The 18204-nt window shown below is 44.4% G+C and overlaps 1 protein-coding gene across 2 annotated transcripts in view; it reads right to left on the minus strand.

The window, feature by feature from the left end:
- Positions 1-338: 338 nt before the first annotated feature.
- Positions 339-18204, minus strand: part of cd164 (CD164 molecule, sialomucin) — a 29076-nt gene continuing 11210 nt past the window's right edge. Inside the window, exons 3-6 of one of the 2 annotated variants that reach the window (XM_084315163.1) lie at positions 7025-7099; positions 5778-5927; positions 5225-5308; positions 339-4546 (exon numbers count right to left, since the gene is read on the minus strand). In XM_084315163.1, the coding sequence (XP_084171289.1) occupies positions 4380-4546; positions 5225-5308; positions 5778-5927; positions 7025-7099 (476 nt within the window). In that variant the 3' untranslated portion in view covers positions 339-4379. The remainder of the gene's footprint in view (positions 4547-5224; positions 5309-5777; positions 5928-7024; positions 7100-18204) is intronic. The other variant, XM_084315164.1, reaches the window with a different exon arrangement.

Raw genomic sequence — 18204 nt, forward strand, 5'->3', positions numbered from 1 at the left:
GTGTTTGTATGTGGTCCATAAATATGATCATGCAGTGCAGTGAATATCTTGTCAGAACTGTGGCTCATGGTATGCCCTTTATTGAACGCGGATGGGATCCCATAGTGCTGTATGACTTTGGTGCAAGATCATGTGAGTTTATGTACTGCTATTGTTAGATTTGCTTGCCTTGTTTGTTCGTTTTTGTATCGCCTGGTCTTTTTTCTTTTTAATTTCATTTATTTATTTGTTTCTGTTTCACTGGAGATAATTGGTGTGCCCAGGTTGTCGTAAAATACTGATTATATAAAAAAGAAAATCTTTTTTTTTAGAATAACAACAATACAAAAGAGTCCATGTGACTTGTTTAACAATATTCAAACTTTATTCATTTAACATTGTCAAACTAAAGGCAACACTAGAAAAAAAGAAAAGGGCAAAAACAAAGTTCCAGATGAAAACATGGACAACATAAACATTGTTACGGTTGGCTTCGTGGCACCTGCAGGCGGCCACACATTACCATGTGTTTTACCATGTGTGGTGAGCAATCATACCTAATAGATTCATGGCATTCACAAAAAAAAACTGGCAAATGTTATCCACACAGTAAGAAAGCAAACAATACAAAGAAAGGAATCTGTAAGCCTTCCAATCACTGTTCTTAAGATTTCCATACTGCAAAACTGTTGTAGAACCATGGCAATAATAGAACTGGCAAAAAATCTAAAGTTGACAGAAAACCTGTGACAACAAGACAAATCACGTTCAATACAAGAATGGAACATTGTAATCCGAGTGAGAATTTTGTGATTCTGTGGCCGTTACAATAAGAGGTGGCCTTTCTGTCTGTGGTCGGACCACTTCTTGTCCACGTGGTTTTAGGCAGAGTGTGAGAGGAAAACAGATAACATTCAAAGCACAATTTAATACAGAAAAATATTCTTTTTACAGGGGTCTGAAAGTGCAGAGTCCCTTTTATTTCTAATGGGTGTCGCACAAAAAACTAAATAAAAACTGTGTGGAAATTCAACTGAATAAGGCACTTTTCTTAGAAGAGGTGCAGGGGACAGACTTGGTGACATATAGAATAAGCTCTGAAAAGAGAGAGAGAGGGAGAGAGAGAGCACAATGGACGTCTATCTGTATCTATGGATACCGGTGATGTTTGGAGACACTACCTTGCCAAACCCATGATGCTGCATTCCTAAGGAATACCATGTTCGAAAGCAGAGCGCATTCCGACTGGATTCAGTGACCGACCGCGTAGCAGTTTGCCGCATAACGGTCGGGCAACACCGGATTAATTCTCTCTGGTTGGAGGGAGAAGGGACTCCCAACACGCAGCCAGAGGGGGACCGAGTTAATGGGTGAAACTAAGGCAGAGTTCCGCTTTAGAGCTCGACTTACGACTCGCCATATTATGGGGTCTTTGGACTGTAGCCTAATGCCACCAGGTGAGGTGTAGGTTAAGTCTTGGGGAAAAAGACGTGTTGATGATCAAAAGCCAAACACTAAATCAGACGCCAAACAGGCCAAACAATTCACATGTGCACTTATAAATTATATATACTGTTTGCGGTCATATAAAAACAAGGTGATTATTCCTCCATCATCTGGTAGATATTAGGTAATGACTTCTCATACAAGCGTAGATTTTTTTGGCAGAAACTTGAAAACATTGAGAAAGGGCAGAGAAAAGAGAAGAGAAAAAAAGGTACAAAACTAAGCTTAGTCAGTGCAACGCTCCGTTTTCTACACGCCAAGACTGAGGACTTTGGCTTTAATGCACACTGTTTCAAGGCATTCTTTCTGCTAGCATAGTCATAAAAAAATTTAAAATTAAGTAAATCAAGTGGTTTTCACATACGTCTGAATCCCTAAGAGCATAATGCAACAGAAAGGAAACATCACCATTCCAAGCATCTGACATGCAATAAACGTAAAAAAGAAAAGGTAAAGGTAAAACAGAAGTCGACACTGACAAGCCACAGCAAGCGAAAGCTATTTGAAAGAACACTCAAAAAAGATCCTTCATCTTGCCTTTTGACACAAGTCGAAACCTAGAAGGAAACTGAAAGACGGGACGTGTCTTATGTACAAGAGGGGACATAAATCACTCTGCTAGCAGCAGGCCGTCTCAGAGGACTTCACGTGTGAGCTCTAACACGGTCGCCTACTTGTTGCTTCTCTGCATTCATCCAACTCTCACAGACGCCGTGTTTTCAGAGGGTCATTCCAGTGGGCCGGCTCAATACGGGGGTGGGGGGGCAATCAACTCAAACGGAAAAGGCCCGATTTTGTATTAATCCCATGCCAACCCAACAATAGAACAATAAAAGCAACTTAATACCGTTCCTCTTACATATATTCATACTACAAGGCCATAGAACGAGAAGACCCGAAGGTTTCATGCATTGAACAAAAAGAAAAGACAACACCCCCCCTGTCTGCATTTAGGGGAAACTTCAATCCCATGTCAATAATATATATCAAGTCTTCATTCGTCCAAGCCAACAAGTGGCTAGTTTATCTACTGTACTCTTTCGATAATAAAAGACTATTCAGTCCAGCTGGGATATTAGACTCTCTTCTGTTAACCAATATCAGCCCCGCGATACCGCTGCTTTCATATTACATCTCAAACAACACACTCACACTCACACGCACACACACACACACACCAACGCACATGCACGCACACCAACGCTGGCATCCGCCGTGAGGAAGAGACTCATCTTCCAAATCCCCCCCTTTTTGAAGTCATATTAGACATTTTACATTAAAGGCACTTCACTGCTATCGTCGTCCATACCGAGGAGGACCATGCCATATCCTCACTCTCCTATTTTATACATCGTTTATACTGGTGAATTATTTAGATTTCTCATATATACTACAATCTTTCCTCTCGACCCCGGGTTTCGAGCGGGTGCCCGTTCGAGTTGAGATGCGAGGCGTCCTGAGCAGGCCATCGCAAGCTAAGTGACCCCGACTGGTGAGGGTCGACGTTGGTTTAAGATGGGTGGGGTTTGAACTTGGTACGTGGGTTATTGCACTGAGTTTCTCTATTGGCAGTTGGTTTGCGCCACGTTCAGACGCTAGTCTAGTACTGGATCAAAGGTTCACCCGGACCAGTCGACGGGGGGGGGGGGGGGGCGCCAGCACTGTCCAGAACGCCAAGCCAGTGGAACCGTCATCCACAAGGCTTCCATTCTCTATCCGACTGGGATGGAGCATTGCTTTTATTCACTTTCTCTAGTATCTCAATGATTAAGATTAACATAAACCCGGTTGAGGTGGTGGTGGGGGGGGGGGGGGGGGGGGGGGGCGTCCCGACTATGACTCCAAAATAAAGGACTAAAAGCAACGGCGTGTCTTTTAAACAGACGTCGTATTCAAAGTACTGGGATGGAACTCAAACAGTGTTTCCAAAGCAAAAACGAATAGGGGGCGTAAACGCTAGCAGTTACAGAGCAAGCGTCGGCAGAAAGCCCCTATTCATTCTTAAAACTGACGGGTGAAACATTAAAACGAGGAGGGGCCGTAAATAAAGTGAATTCGCTCCAGTCAGCAGCGTTGGAAAATGGTCCGGCGCAGAATGACTAACTGCTTGATTAGGGGGCTTTATGTGGCAATGTTATGCTCCGTGCAACAGGGCTTAAATGCCACAGCAGCGGGGACCACTTAGGCTGCACTGGTTGACAGCGCGGAGTGGATTGCAGCGCACATAGAAACACACGCGTGGGCGGCCTGCGCACAGGATGCAGCTGCAGCGCTAAGAGAGACGTGACGCGCAGGTAGTGCAATCAAGACTGAGGCACACTGACTGAAAACACTGTTTGAGGCAATCATGACTATCGTGTGGGGAATTCTGTGTATAATTGTGTGTGTGTGTATGTATGTATGTATGTATGTATGTATGTATGTATGTATGTATGTATGTATGTATGTATGTATGTATGTATGTATGTATGTGCGTGTGTGCTGTGAGGGGGGGTATTTTATAAGAAAGTTCTAGTTGGCACGGGGTGAGGAGAACTAACGTTGTGGATCTGAGGGCTTCAGGTGGTGCGACCGCTTCAGAGGGTGTGGTGCGACCGCTTCAGAGGGTGTGGTGCGACCGCTTCAGAGGGTGTGGTGCGACCGCTTCAGAGGGTGTGGTGCGACCGCTTCAGAGGGTGTGGTGCGACCGCTTCAGAGGGTGTGGTGCGACCGCTTGCGACCGCTTCAGAGGGTGTGGTGCGACCGCTTCAGAGGGTGTGGTAGTTGCTTCAGAGGGTGTGGTAGTTGCTTCAGAGGGTGTGGTAGTTGCTTCAGAGGGTGTGGTAGTTGCTTCAGAGGGTGTGGTAGTTGCTTCAGAGGGTGTGGTAGTTGCTTCAGAAGGTGTGGTAGTTGCTTCAGAGGGTGTGGTAGTTGCGGTCCTTGGACTTGCAGAACTTGTACAGGAAGAAGATCACAGCCTGCAGGCCCAGGACCAGCACGATCCCGCCGATGAAGCTCGCGGCGTCGAACGTGGAGTTCTTGTGAGGGGCGGGAGAGGGCTCCACTGGTGTGGTGGTGACGTCTGTTGGGGGGGGGGGGGGATCGAGAGACACTTTACTCCATCTTACAGCTTTTTAGGATAAATGACTATGGCGCTTTTCTAGTACTAGGAGGACACAAAGCGCTTTACAATGGAATAACTGCATACATATTTTCAGTTGGCGTGGCTCCAGTGGGAATTTTAACACCTCGTGCCACGAGCGCCAAACACTTTATCCCATTGAGCTAGCAGAGGACCACAAGATTCATACAATACTGTTGATTGGAGCAGGGCAATAAGGAGGAGATTAATGTTACCAATCACCACACCAACTCTTTTTTCTCAATATATGTATATAATTATTAATTACATCTGCTCAATGTGTGCAAACTCACACATCCAATAATACTAAGGCTCATCGCATTGAACCGCATCGCAATGTGAAGTGAGACATCAAACCAAAAACGAATAGTGTACCAGGATGTCACACTTGTTCCATCACAACATAATAGTGTACCAGGATATCACACTTCCATCAAAATATAATCGCATTGGAAGACGATAAACAAATGACCCATCTCAAGCTCCGCCCTCTTTTCCCCATCCTCCGATCACGACTGTTCAACAACAGCTGTGAACGGAAGATCAAAAAAGAGAGGGAGGGGCTTATATCATCCCCCATTTCCAACGATAATATCAGCCCTGGCGTCGTCCACTTACTCGAGGAGGAAGCCGTCGTGGCCGGAGGAGGGGACACCGTGGTGGTGTTGTGAGGGGTCGGTGTGGGGGCGTCCGTAGCGTTCCCTAAAGCCGCGGCACAGAAGTAACACGTCAAGTCATCAGCGGTTTCACCGCTCGATCGGTTGGACTTACGCAGTTCAAAAACCCCAAGAAGACTGTTCAAAAGCAAATCTTGAAATACCCTTACCCAGCGTAAAACATCTTACAATGCAATCATTTAGCTGATGCTTTTATCCAAAGCGACTTAGTAGTTTTTTTTACCCTTACCCAGTGGACAACATCTTGAATTACCCTTACCCAGTGGACAACATCTTGAATTACCCTTACCCAGTGGACAACATCTTGAATTACCCTTACCCAGTAGACAACATCTTGAATTACCCTTACCCAGTGGACAACATCTTGAATTACCCTTACCCAGTGGACAACATCTTGAATTACCCTTACCCAGTGGACAACATCTTGAATTACCCTTACCCAGCGGACAACACAAGACTTGGTAGTAGCTGAGGCTGCTTGGCGGAGCGGTTACCTGAGGCTGAGGTTGGCGCAGGGGTGCTGGTGTTAGTGACACCGGCTGTGGTGACGCTGGGCACGGTGGGGGTGGTGACGGGAGCAGAGGTGGGGGGAGGAAGAGTGGTGGGAGCTGGGGTGGTTGCAATCGGGGGATCAGAGGGGGTAACTGGAAGGGTAAACCAACACCGGGACAGGGTGTAAGCAAGGAGGAAAGATAGAAGCCACCAAAAGAACAATGTTAGGTGGATTATTAGGGTATTATTTTACACATTTCCATCCTGCACCGTGCTCATGGAAGGTGTTGGGAAGGTGGAGATTCTGGCCCACACCTGCACAAGCCTTCCTGGCTAAACTCCTGCCGCCATGTCTGGAGGAATTTGTCGTCGTATAGAAGTGGAACAACGGGAGGATTGATGGGAACCATAGTAGGGATGGACGTGATTAATCCATTACTCCCCGTTTCAACTGAACTTGAGTGGTTTCTGAGGGTGCTAAAAAATAATGATCACCAAAAGTGCTTGTTTGCGTCACTGAAATAGAAATCTCACTCCGAAATCCCGCGAGGTGGTGTTGCGGGAAGACAACACTGGTTAGCTGTGGAGTGTGAGAGCGTGCCGCGAAAACGTTGTCGCCTTGAAAGTTAAGCTAGCTTGGCGTTATCTAAAAGATAAAAACAGCGGTTTGTGTTTGTGCACTTCTGTGCTGCTGCCTGCTGCCATGTGCTTTAAGATGCGTTGTAAAAATGTATTTCCCTATAACAACAATTACTTGGAGCACTACTCAAGTAATTCATACGAGTACTCGATCCGGGAAACCATTACTCGTGTTCCCCTAACCATAGATTGAAATTTGATTGGCTCAGAGTTCAAATGACATTTGAGCAATTCTCGTCACACACAGTTTAGTTTAGTTTCCTTCTTTGCTTTGCCAAAGCAAAATGTGTGTTTAACTTATGACATCACTGCCCATTTCCAACTCCAATTTTTTACAAGAACCTCTCCAGACCTTTTGGCAAGAGGTACGTCTAGGATAAGATAAGGATGAAAAGCAATAGCAAGTCAGGGGTACTGAACGAGTGAAAGGCATTTTAGTAGAAGAAGGAAAAAAGTTTAAAGATAGGATAGCCAAGGAAGAAATGGTCAAACAAAAAGACACACCAGCTAACACGGCTAAGCACCACATGAAACTGTCAAATAATACTATGCTTCCAAATGTGGAGCCTTCCTGTTAAAGGTTTCATTATCCTGACGTGATCATGCTTACCTGAGCAGCTAGCATTACTGCAGGTGGCGTTTCCACCCAGACTCATCACATTGACACATGAGGGAGACACCGTCACTGTAGGGACAGAAGAATTTGATAAATATATTTTTGCCTTGCGCCGCGGTTTCTGTTGAACTGCTACAGAAACTCAGTTCGCCAAATTTACATCTTTTGACAACAATGACAGGTCGCAGCCCTCCAGAACCAGCGCTGTCAAGCCTAGCTAAATTGATGCTGAATCTGAATCAAATCGAATCAGTGCCGATACCCAGCCCGTATAGCCCTGGTAGCCCTTATAGCCCTGGGTATCGGTTGCATCGGTGTGATAACCAGACCAAGTCTTACGTAAAAACACTACTTCATTCCAGCCTTCATGTCATGGCTATACCCTCGGGACAGCTCGGTTTTAATTAAAGGTAGAATCTTTTTAACGCCGTCAAAACAGCGGCCTCTAGGTAAAAAAAAATCCCCTCTTGGTACTGCACTTTGTTTACATTTCTTTGTTTTGGTTTGATGTGAGGATTGAATTAAGAGTGGGTACTATTGCTGTCCAAGCCTCAGGCTCTAAGTTGTAGCCAGTAACTCCAATACTCTGTTGTTCCGGTAGGGGCAGGAGCTAAAACAACGACATCCAATCAAACGAAAGACCAAGTCAAATAATTGGAACAAGCAAGCTGTCTATCAAACCCTCCAGTGACATGCGTGCTTATTGTGTATAAAAAGGCCTGCTGCTGCTAACACATAGCTGCCTGCTAGCTACCTAGCGGGCCGTGGCTTTAGAGGCATCCTGATGCAGGGCTGGGCGATTAATCGAGTTGCAATTTCAATTACGAATTCTTCTTCCCACGATCATGAAAACAAGATCATCTAGTTAAAACTATCATTGTGCTGCATGCCGTCACGTGCTGTCTCATTTTGTCTTGTGTAAATGCAGCACACCCTTCCTTCACAGTGGTGCACTCTGCCACCTAGAGCTCCTTTAAGGGAGATCAACCACTGTCTCTTTGACAGCCGGTGTGCTATCGCCATCTTGCTCAGATAAAAAATTAACATTGAGATAACAGTGGTTTTCTAGGTCAGACTCGATAGCTCCGTCGTCAGATACAGCTCGTTGGGATGCGAGAGCCTCTCCGATTCATGGTTTGAGCTCCGGGCTGTGCATCTTGAGATTGTCACAGATTAAGAGTCTTGTTCTCTGAATCCATACGTTGAGAGATAAACTAGGCCTACTTGTTTATGTTAAAAGGAACACGCCATCTATCTGGCTGCATGTTAGCCTAGCTTAGCACAATGAATGGAAGCCGACATGGCCAGGTAGCTTTCTACTGAACGCACAGAGAGAAAACTGGTATCTATCTTCTTGTCTCTCTCTGGAGAAGACGATAAGCTAATTTCCCCAAATGTTGGCGTGTTCTTTAAAAACATTTAGATTGAATTTAGAACATTTTGTTATGTATTCTTTTTTTTTTATCCACTTTTTCTCCCATTTCTATTTTTTCTCCCATCCCAATTTCGTATCATCCAATTCAACCCTCCCCTGTCTCGAACGCTGTTTCTTGCCTCCCACAAGCCGGCTGCAATGTGGACTAAGTCATACATAGCACGAGTCCCAGGGTTCGAAATTAACGGGGGCTTGGGGCAAAATGCCCTAGAAAATTGACCAAATGCCCTCGAAAATCAGTTAAGGGGGGCAAGAAAAGCCCCCCGACAGTTTACTAATTATATATATAATTATATATATGCTCTACAGTGCGAGCATTTCCCTCGTATTTGCCCCTAATAATATGCGTGTGTGCGAACCGGAAAAATCATTTACTTGCAGTGTGCGAGACAGACGAGTGAAGATTACAAAACAGCTCCGCTGTTAATAGTTCAGATTGAAACTGGACTGAAATTCAGTTTTTGGGTGGAATGTTTGTTCCAAGGAGGGAGGGAGGCGGGGCCCGCTGCATGTTACAGGCACTTGAGGATGCGAACACAGACAGAGCGCTCTGCTTTCATCAAGCATTACACTGCTATCTTAACTGTAAGAGCCAATTTACATGGTTGTAGTGCCATATGTTTTATTTTATGCATTTGTTTGGATTTATGTATTTATGATAAATTCTGCCTGTAATACATTGTGCCTGCCAGCCTGCCAAATTGAGTTTGTGGCATCAGTTCCCGTTGCTCACCAGTAGGTGACATACGTAGCTACTTAATGAGTAACGGGACTGATGACAGGCAGGTGCGTTTGGTTACCGGTAGAGCCAAACAGTTTTTGACCGTCAGGACGTCAAGTCGTCAAGTTGTCACGTCGACACGGCACGTTGTTTGTTATCGTTTTGTTTGTAGGGTAAAGTGTTTTGTTTGTTCTTTTGAAAGGTATCGTTTGGCAATTGCGTTTTATCACGTTTGTGTGGTAAATAAACCCATTTGGGGTGTTATTGGAACGAACCTTGTGGACATTCATTCCTTTCACCAGACGGTTACAACAGCGGCCACAGACGCGTCAATTATAGGTTTTTAGCCGGTAGCAGCCTCCTCAAGGGCTTATAGATTTATTGTTTTGTTAAATCAAGTTTGGCCCTTATACAAGTCAAAAACTAGTGCTCGTTGAGAACACATGAAGAGCAAGTCAAAAACTCGTGCTCTTTAGTATAAAGGTGGATTGAGAACCACACCAAGAGCAAAGCAAGTCAAAAACTTGCTCATCAGTAAAGTGGATCAGCCAGAACCACAGCAAGACGAGCAAAGTAGGTTTAAGCTTTGCGCAACAAGAAACGTTGAGGACAGCGGGGAGCCATTCAGCCTCGCTTTGATGCGCGCGCGGAGCTGATGCGTTGAGGACTGCGTGGGATTTGCGCAGTTCCAGCTGTTGGATGTCAACATAGCCATGAGCTGAGAAGCGCTGATCGTCAACCTACTCATCAGAGCTCCGACTACAACCAACGGTACCCAACGTCAGCTGCCAACATTTTCCGTGGTAGGCTACAAGCCGAGGTAAGGTAGCGCTACCCCTTTTTTTTGGCCATGGTAAATGTGTGCACACAACTCTTACGTTTTGCGAGCATAAAGTCCAATGCATTGGTAGCTGAAAATAGACTGCGCGTACCAGTCTACCGTTAACTTTGATTTGTTTGTGCGCGCCACCGTTGGCGTTGAATGATAATCCGTTATGTGCGCCACGCACAACTATCGTTGACTGTTTGAATCCCTTCGTGCGCGCCGGGCATAACGTTATTGCTTCAATCATTTTCACTGCTGATTGTCAACATGAGCGTTGCGGATGACAATCAAGACATTAATAATGAGCAACTCGTCGGTGCAGAGGCGGCTGTGAAAACTGTCACAATGGAAAAAAGGGAAATTAAACTGACCTTAAAGGCTGTAATGGAAAAATTGGGAAAATTGGAAAATAAAAGATCAGATATATTAAATAAGGCACAAAAGTTGTACAAAATGATGGAGGTATTTATGCACAATGCTGACGTGACAGGGGTACAAGATGTATTATGTGAATATGTAAGGCTGTGTGAGACAGCCAAATCTGTACAAAATGAATTTATGAATACGTCAACTATGTCCCCGGACGAAAATACATTACAAACTGCCTGGTTTGGGTCAAGAATAAACACGTTGGAAAGCTTCCACATGCTTGTTGAGAGTTGGCTGGCACAAAATATGGCAATTACAAATAGCCAGGGTGAAGTGCACTCAGAACCTGTGCACACAGAGGATGTGCACACTGTCTGTGTAGACACAGAGGCTGTGCACACAGAGGATGTGCACACAAGGGAGGTGCACACTGTCAGTGCACCCACAGAGGACGTGCGCCCAGACAACATACAAACAGTGGTTGATGATGTGAAACCAAATGACAGTATTTCAAATATCTCCTTTGGACGCTCACAAGGCAGCAGAAAGAGTGGTAGCAGTGCCAGCTCTGAACGCCTCATAGCAGAGGCTAAAAGAGCATCACTGCTGGTGAAAGCAGCATACTTAAAGGAGAGACAAGCTCTGGAGGATCAAGAGGAAGAGTTAAGGAGGAATAATGAGGAGCAAGAGCAACAGTTAAGGAGGAGCAAGGAAGTGTTAAGGAGGAAAAAGGAGCAGCTTGAAATGGAGGCTGAGTTGGCTGTATCCACTGCCCATTTGGCTGTTATGCATACTACGTCAGATGCAGGGAGACGGTCACGAACCTCTAGCCAAAGGCATGTGGGAAATCACACTGGACCTCCTCATTCAAGCCATACTGTGCTAAATCCAGCAGCACAGCAATTCAGCACTCCTATGCCAGAGCCTGTTGTCAAGCCAAAGGTTAAACCTCACCTCTTCCACATGCCCTCACAAGGTGGAGCTGCTGCACAACCAACCCTCTTCCACTTGCCATCACAAGGTGGAGCTGCTGCACAACCACCCCTCTTCCACTTGCCATCACAAGGTGGAGCTGCTGCACAACCACCCCTCTTCCACATTCCACCACAAAGTAGAGCTGCTGTCCAACCACAATTGTATCAACCTTTTCAAATGCCACCACAAGGTGGAGCTGCTGCGCAACCACAACTGTATCAACCGTGTCAAATACCACTTCAAGGAGACTTGAGTACAGTCCTGCAACGGCAGAATGAAATCACTTATGCTCTTGTGCAACAACAGCTCACAATGTCTCTACCATCCAGAGACATCCCTGCCTTTGATGGTGACCCGCTTCACTACAGGAGCTTCATAAGATCCTTTGAGCACAATATTGAAGCAAAGGCCAACAAAGCTGATTGTTTATATTTTTTGGAACAGTTCACAAAAGGACAACCACGTGAGCTGGTAAGGAGTTGTCAGCACATGATGCCAGACCGTGGTTATGACATGGCCAAAGGTCTCCTGAAAGAACATTTCGGGAATGAATTTAAGATCGCTACGTCATATATCGAAAAGGCCTTGGCCTGGCCCGCAGTTAAGGCTGAAGATGTAAATGCACTACAGGACTATTCTCTGTTCCTGCGCAACTGTTGCAACGTGATGACAGAGATGCAACACATGCAGGAGCTTGACATGCCTACCAACATGCGCATGATTATAACCAAGCTGCCCTACCGATTTAGGGAAAGATGGAGGACAACAGCTTATGAGCTACTTGAGCGACGACATCATAGAGCTGTTTTTAATGATCTGGTCACATTCGTGGAACGTCAGGTCAGGATCCTTTCTGACCCACAGTTCGGTGACATCCAGGATAAACCAACCATAAAGGATGGATTGAGCAACAGGAGCAAGTTCCAGCCTCAGTCCAAGTTTGGCAGAGCTGAAGGCAACAGCTTTGCTACAACTGTCACACGTCTGGACTCCAAGGACCCAGACTCAGGCTCTGTCCATAGGGGACAGGATAGCGGAGCATATTCAGGCTCTGTCCATAGGGGACATGATTCCAAAGCCAATTCAGGCTCTGTCCATAGGGGACAGGATAGCGGAGCATATTCAGGCTCTGTCCATAGGGGACATGATTCCAAAGCCAATTCAGGCTCTGTCCATAGGGGACATGATTCTAAACCAGACTCAGGCTCTGTCCATAGGGGACAGGATAGCGGAGCATACTCAGGCTCTGTCCATAGGGGACATGATTTCAAAGTCAATTCAGGCTCTGTCCATAGGGGGCAGGATTTTGAAATGGAGAAATCGGAGTCTTGTGTATGCTGCTTTCAGGATCACTCTCTGTCAGAGTGCCCGCGGCTGAAAGGCAAGAACCACAATGATAAAATTATCTTCATAAAGCAAAATAGGATTTGTTTCGGATGTTTGTGTTCCGGTCACATGAGTGCTGGTTGCGACAAGCGCCTAACCTGCAAGGTTTGTGAGAAAAAACATCCAACCATGCTTCACATTGACAGGCCTTACCTCAGCACATACCAGCAGCCTAATTCATCTGCAAGTGTCACTTCAGCTGTCAAGTCAAGTGTCACTATAGCCACGCAGACGTGTGGTCTTACTGGGGCCGGCGGAGGAAATTGTAAACTGTCCATTCTGCCAGTCCAAGTCAAGTCCACAAATGGAAAGATACTGCAAACATACGCCTTTCTCGACCCTGGCAGTTCTGCAACATTTTGTTCTGAACATTTAATGAGTGCATTGGATGTGACTGGACCACAGACTAGCTTCCTTCTGCGCACTTTGAGCCAGGAGCAGGTGGTATCAAGTACCTCACTGAAAGGTTTGGAGGTCTCTGGTCTCAATGGGGACACTTTCTATAGCCTCCCAGAAGTCCTTTCACAAAGGAAAATGCCTGTGACAAGTGACAATGTTGTATCACAGGAAGATTTGCTGAAGTGGCCTTACCTTTCCCATGTCCAAATTCCCAGCATAAAGGCAAATGTTGATCTATTGATTGGTACCAATGCTCCCAGGTTATTGGAACCTTGGGAGGTGATCAACGGCCGTGGAAATGGTCCGTATGCTATGAGAACTGTTCTGGGCTGGGTGGTCAACGGCCCCCTGCAAGAAAATAACGGTCCTGAAAATGGGATTTCAGTGGCCACTGTCAATATGATTTCTGTGAGCAGATTGGAAGAGACACTGAGCAACCTGGGAACTTCGCTGAACAACCAGATTTCGGTGTGCCATCCCTTGAGTTTCCTTGGCCCAGTTACACTTCCTGCCAAGTCCATGCTGCTCAAACTGTGGAGAAGAGTGTGCAGCTGGGATGAAAACATTCCCAATGACATTGAGCGCCAATGGACAAGATGGCGGGAGATTTTATCACTTCCTGCCAAGTCCATGCTGCTCAAACTGTGGAGAAGAGTGTGCAGCTGGGATGAAAACATTCCCAATGACATTGAGCGCCAATGGACAAGATGGCGGGAGATTTTATTGACATTTGCAACTCTGCAACTCCTCGGCAGAGTTTTTAGAGGCCTTCCCAGACGAGAACGGCTTGGGGTGCTCGGTGCTTAAAGGCCAAGACATTGATCTTGGAATGACCATTGACCGGGCTTGGAAGTTTGTTTTGCACGAGGCGATAGTCTCAAATATTTGATTTGTTTTGTGGTTATATGGCATTGATTTGTTTTGTGGTTATATGGCACACTTTGGCTCTTTTGTTTTTCATTTTATGTTATAATTGTTATATGTTATGACATTTAACAATTAGAGGCCGGCGTGTAAGAGCCAATTTACATGGTTGTAGTGCCATATGTTTTATTTTATGCATTTGTTTGGATTTATGTATTTATGATAAATTCTGCCTGTAATACATTGTGCCTGCCAGCCTGCCAAATTGAGTTTGTGGCATCAGTTCCCGTTGCTCACCAGTAGGTGACATACGTAGCTACTTAATGAGTAACGGGACTGATGACAGGCAGGTGCGTTTGGTTACCGGTAGAGCCAAACAGTTTTTGACCGTCAGGACGTCAAGTCGTCAAGTTGTCACGTCGACACGGCACGTTGTTTGTTATCGTTTTGTTTGTAGGGTAAAGTGTTTTGTTTGTTCTTTTGAAAGGTATCGTTTGGCAATTGCGTTTTATCACGTTTGTGTGGTAAATAAACCCATTTGGGGTGTTATTGGAACGAACCTTGTGGACATTCATTCCTTTCACCAGACGGTTACAACAGCGGCCACAGACGCGTCAATTATAGGTTTTTAGCCGGTAGCAGCCTCCTCAAGGGCTTATAGATTTATTGTTTTGTTAAATCAAGTTTGGCCCTTATATTAACGTTAGCAAGCTAAGCATCTGCATAGCGCGACCTGTGTAACGTTAAGTAACTTGTGTTCGGCGGGGAAAGACCGTTCCATTTGTAACACAACTCCAAAGAATAACATCCAAATCCGATCCCGATGCGCATTTCCTTCATTCCACAGCGCTGAGTGTGCAACGTATTTCATTGATCGATCTGGCCAGAGCCTATACTCAAACGTTGCGTGTGTGGGGTTTTTCATGCATCAATTTGAAACAAGCCTCTTGACTGTTGGAATTAGGGATGTTAAAAATAAAATAGCTAATAATATTATTCAATATTAGACATTCATTGATCCAGAGGCAACCGGTTATTCGTCTGCTATTTGTAGATATATCAAGACAACAACACAACTTGCCCTCAGGGACAATAATATTTAATCTATTTAGATAGAGTATGTATGTATTATTTACAGATAATTGAAGGTACCTCAAAACATGAAACCAAGCCATGATGTCACACATCGTGTGTGTGTGTGTGTGTGTGTTACTTGATTACATGTTACTTGTTACAATTGCTCCTAAATTTCTGTGTGCTCCTAAATTTGTATTTAGATTTTATTTATTAAGATTTTATTTAGGAGCACATGTGCTCCTTGGGAAAAAGGTTAGCGTAGAGCCCTATATATGGAGACATTAACATTACGTTATCAAACATAGGGACAAAGACTGTAAAAAAAAGTGTCAACAATGTTTTATAATCTTTATGTTAATTTTCATTCTAAAAATGTTGTGCCCCCGAAATACAAAAAAAGCCCCCGAAAATCAATTAAGGGGGGCAAAAAAAGCCCTTGAAATTTTTTTTTAATTTCTAACCCTGACGAGTCCCCTCCGATACTCGAGGTAACAGCAGTCGCATCTTTCCACCTGCGCTGCGCGATCTTTCAGCGTCAGGGGTCTGGGCTTTGGAGGGGCCCCGCCCCCATCGCTTCCTGATTCTACTGCGCAGGCGCACCAACCGACCTGTAGGAGTCGCTGTCCACAACGCCCGATCCCCACCCATCAGTTTCCCACCCCCTAATACTGCGAATGTGTATTAGTACGGACGACCAGCTAAACTGAAAGCAATGTGGAGCGCTGGGCTCGAACAGGCAAACCCAGCGTCTCCAGCATTCGTGGACTGGTGAGCGCCTTGCCCACTGCACCACGTAGCCGCCCTTTGTTATGTATTCTTGTAACAAACCACACAAATTAAATTGCATGATCATGTATTATGTTTTTAAATGTTTAAATATCAACATTATCTGGCCATCCTCAGTAAATAATTGAGCAAACTCCTCTGACCCCGTCTGGTCTTTCCAAAGACCCAAGAGATGGGTCAGTAATATATTTGTGGAAAAGGCTCCCTCTTGTCAAGTATTACACTTTTATACTAAACATGTAAAGGTACCCAAATTTGATACCGATTGATCTAGTGTGAATCGGTACTCGGCAGTACCGATGTCATTCGGTCGGTACCCTTAAAAGTACCAAGTTCGGTACCCAACACTAATATTCACAGGCATCCGTGTCAGTTCAATTAGTCTTCCCCCATTTTAATTTGTATTTTTGTACTTCATTGTTTGCATCTTGTACTTCATTCTGTACTTTAGGTTGTTTTTGTATAGTGTTTGGACATTATTCTTTTTACTGTATGAAGCACACAGAACCAAGCCTTTCACTGTAATGTACATGTACTTTTATACGTGACAAATAAAACAAAACCTGAACTTAAAACGCCTGACTAGTCATTCCTGATGGTCAAGGTGTAGAGCGTTTCATTGCATCATCTCATCTCTCCTATTACTGATTAACTGCGCTGGGATAGCAGTAGACTTTGACCAAGCGGCAGGTCTCTCCCGCTCCATAACGCCTCAACAGTAGAGACGAGATACAGACTCACTGAACCATTGATTTCCCCATTTAGCTAAAGTGACAACAGCAGTGAGTTATTATTTCATTAGAGACAGAGCCCCCTCTGACAAGAAACGATTGACTATTCATTCAAATACCTAGATCATACTGTTCATATACCTAGTTCATACTATTCATATTACCTAGTAGTACTAGGGAATCTTTTATTTTTTTCTGCTCTTGATTAGTGGCTCAGTGGCTGTGATTAGTGGCTCAGGAGGTAACGCGGTCGTCTGGTAATCGGAAAGGTTCCTGGTTGGATTCTCGCTCCTACCGGGCAGCGTGTCGAAGTGTCCTTGAGCAAGACACTTAACCCCTAATTGCTCCCGATGAGTAGGTTCAGTGGCACCTTGCATGGTTGTCGGTGTGTGAATGTGTGAGTGAATGGGTGAATGTGAGGAACAAAATTGTAAAGCACTTTGGATAAAAGCGCTATATAAATCACCATTATTATAACAAAAGGTTTGTGTTTTTATTTTTTATTTTCATGAACAACAATTGTTTCAAGGCAGTCAAACAATTGTATGAACCTAACATATGTAGCAAACTGCTGTATCTGGACAAGCTGTATCTGGTAAAACAGGTCCTTCTGCATTATTGCATCATTTGCATGTGGGGGAAACAAACCAGGTGAAAACAATTTAAGAGTTGAACCAAACTGCCAAAGGATGAGTAATAACTATTTGTTTTCCGGCCTCTTCTGTGGCATACACGAGCCGGCTACGGTGATGCAGTAAGTCACAACCTGTGAGTCATGACGACCGGCAGGCAGCACAGAGTAGCAAGAAGTTCCACACCCACTGAGTGCCAATGTTGACCTAAAAATGCTGACGTATTTGAACGGAAAGTAGTAAATAGAGCAGCCGATTCAAAATTCCAAAAATCTAAATACTGTGTTGACTAAGGCTGCGGTAAGTGCGGTTACACTAGGGCCATTTCATTGCGTTTCATTTCGCTTTTCAGAACGCTGCATATTGGCAGGCAAGTAAGAGTTAACCTCATGGAATATTTTCGCCTAAAATATATACCTAGGTAAATGGAATATTGCTCCACTTCTACAAGGACCATTTGCATATTCTTGGTATCTAGGTACATCTATGGACCTCAGGGAATGTATTCACAGTGTCAGAAATATTGTGTCTATTACTAGGCTTGCTTAAATTGTGATGAAACAGATAATATGAATTATGATTTTTCTTTGAATCTTTGACAGTGAATAACACCATGATAATAATGACCAAACTTACAAAACTGCCACTGATCTTGTTCAGTACCTTCTTGAAATCATGTGTACAAAAAATCTAAGGAAATTAATAAAGGGAAGATGATTAAACAGAAGGTTCTGTAGATACAGTACTGAATTCTCCCATCCGGACCAATGCCATTTGAAATATTATTATAGAATATAGAATATGATGCGTATAAATTACCTTATTATAGCCAATTCGCACATTTATATATATACATATATTATCTTTCAAATGCCCGCGTTCAATTTGGATTTAGTATCACCAGGCGTGCATAAGAACAGATAATGATATCTACTGTAATTTACTATACCTTTTTATTTTTACCACAGTGCAA

The sequence above is a fragment of the Notolepis coatsorum genome (assembly GCF_963971535.1).
Source record: "Notolepis coatsorum genome assembly, chromosome: 5".
NCBI classification, from domain to species: domain Eukaryota; kingdom Metazoa; phylum Chordata; class Actinopteri; order Aulopiformes; family Paralepididae; genus Notolepis; species Notolepis coatsorum.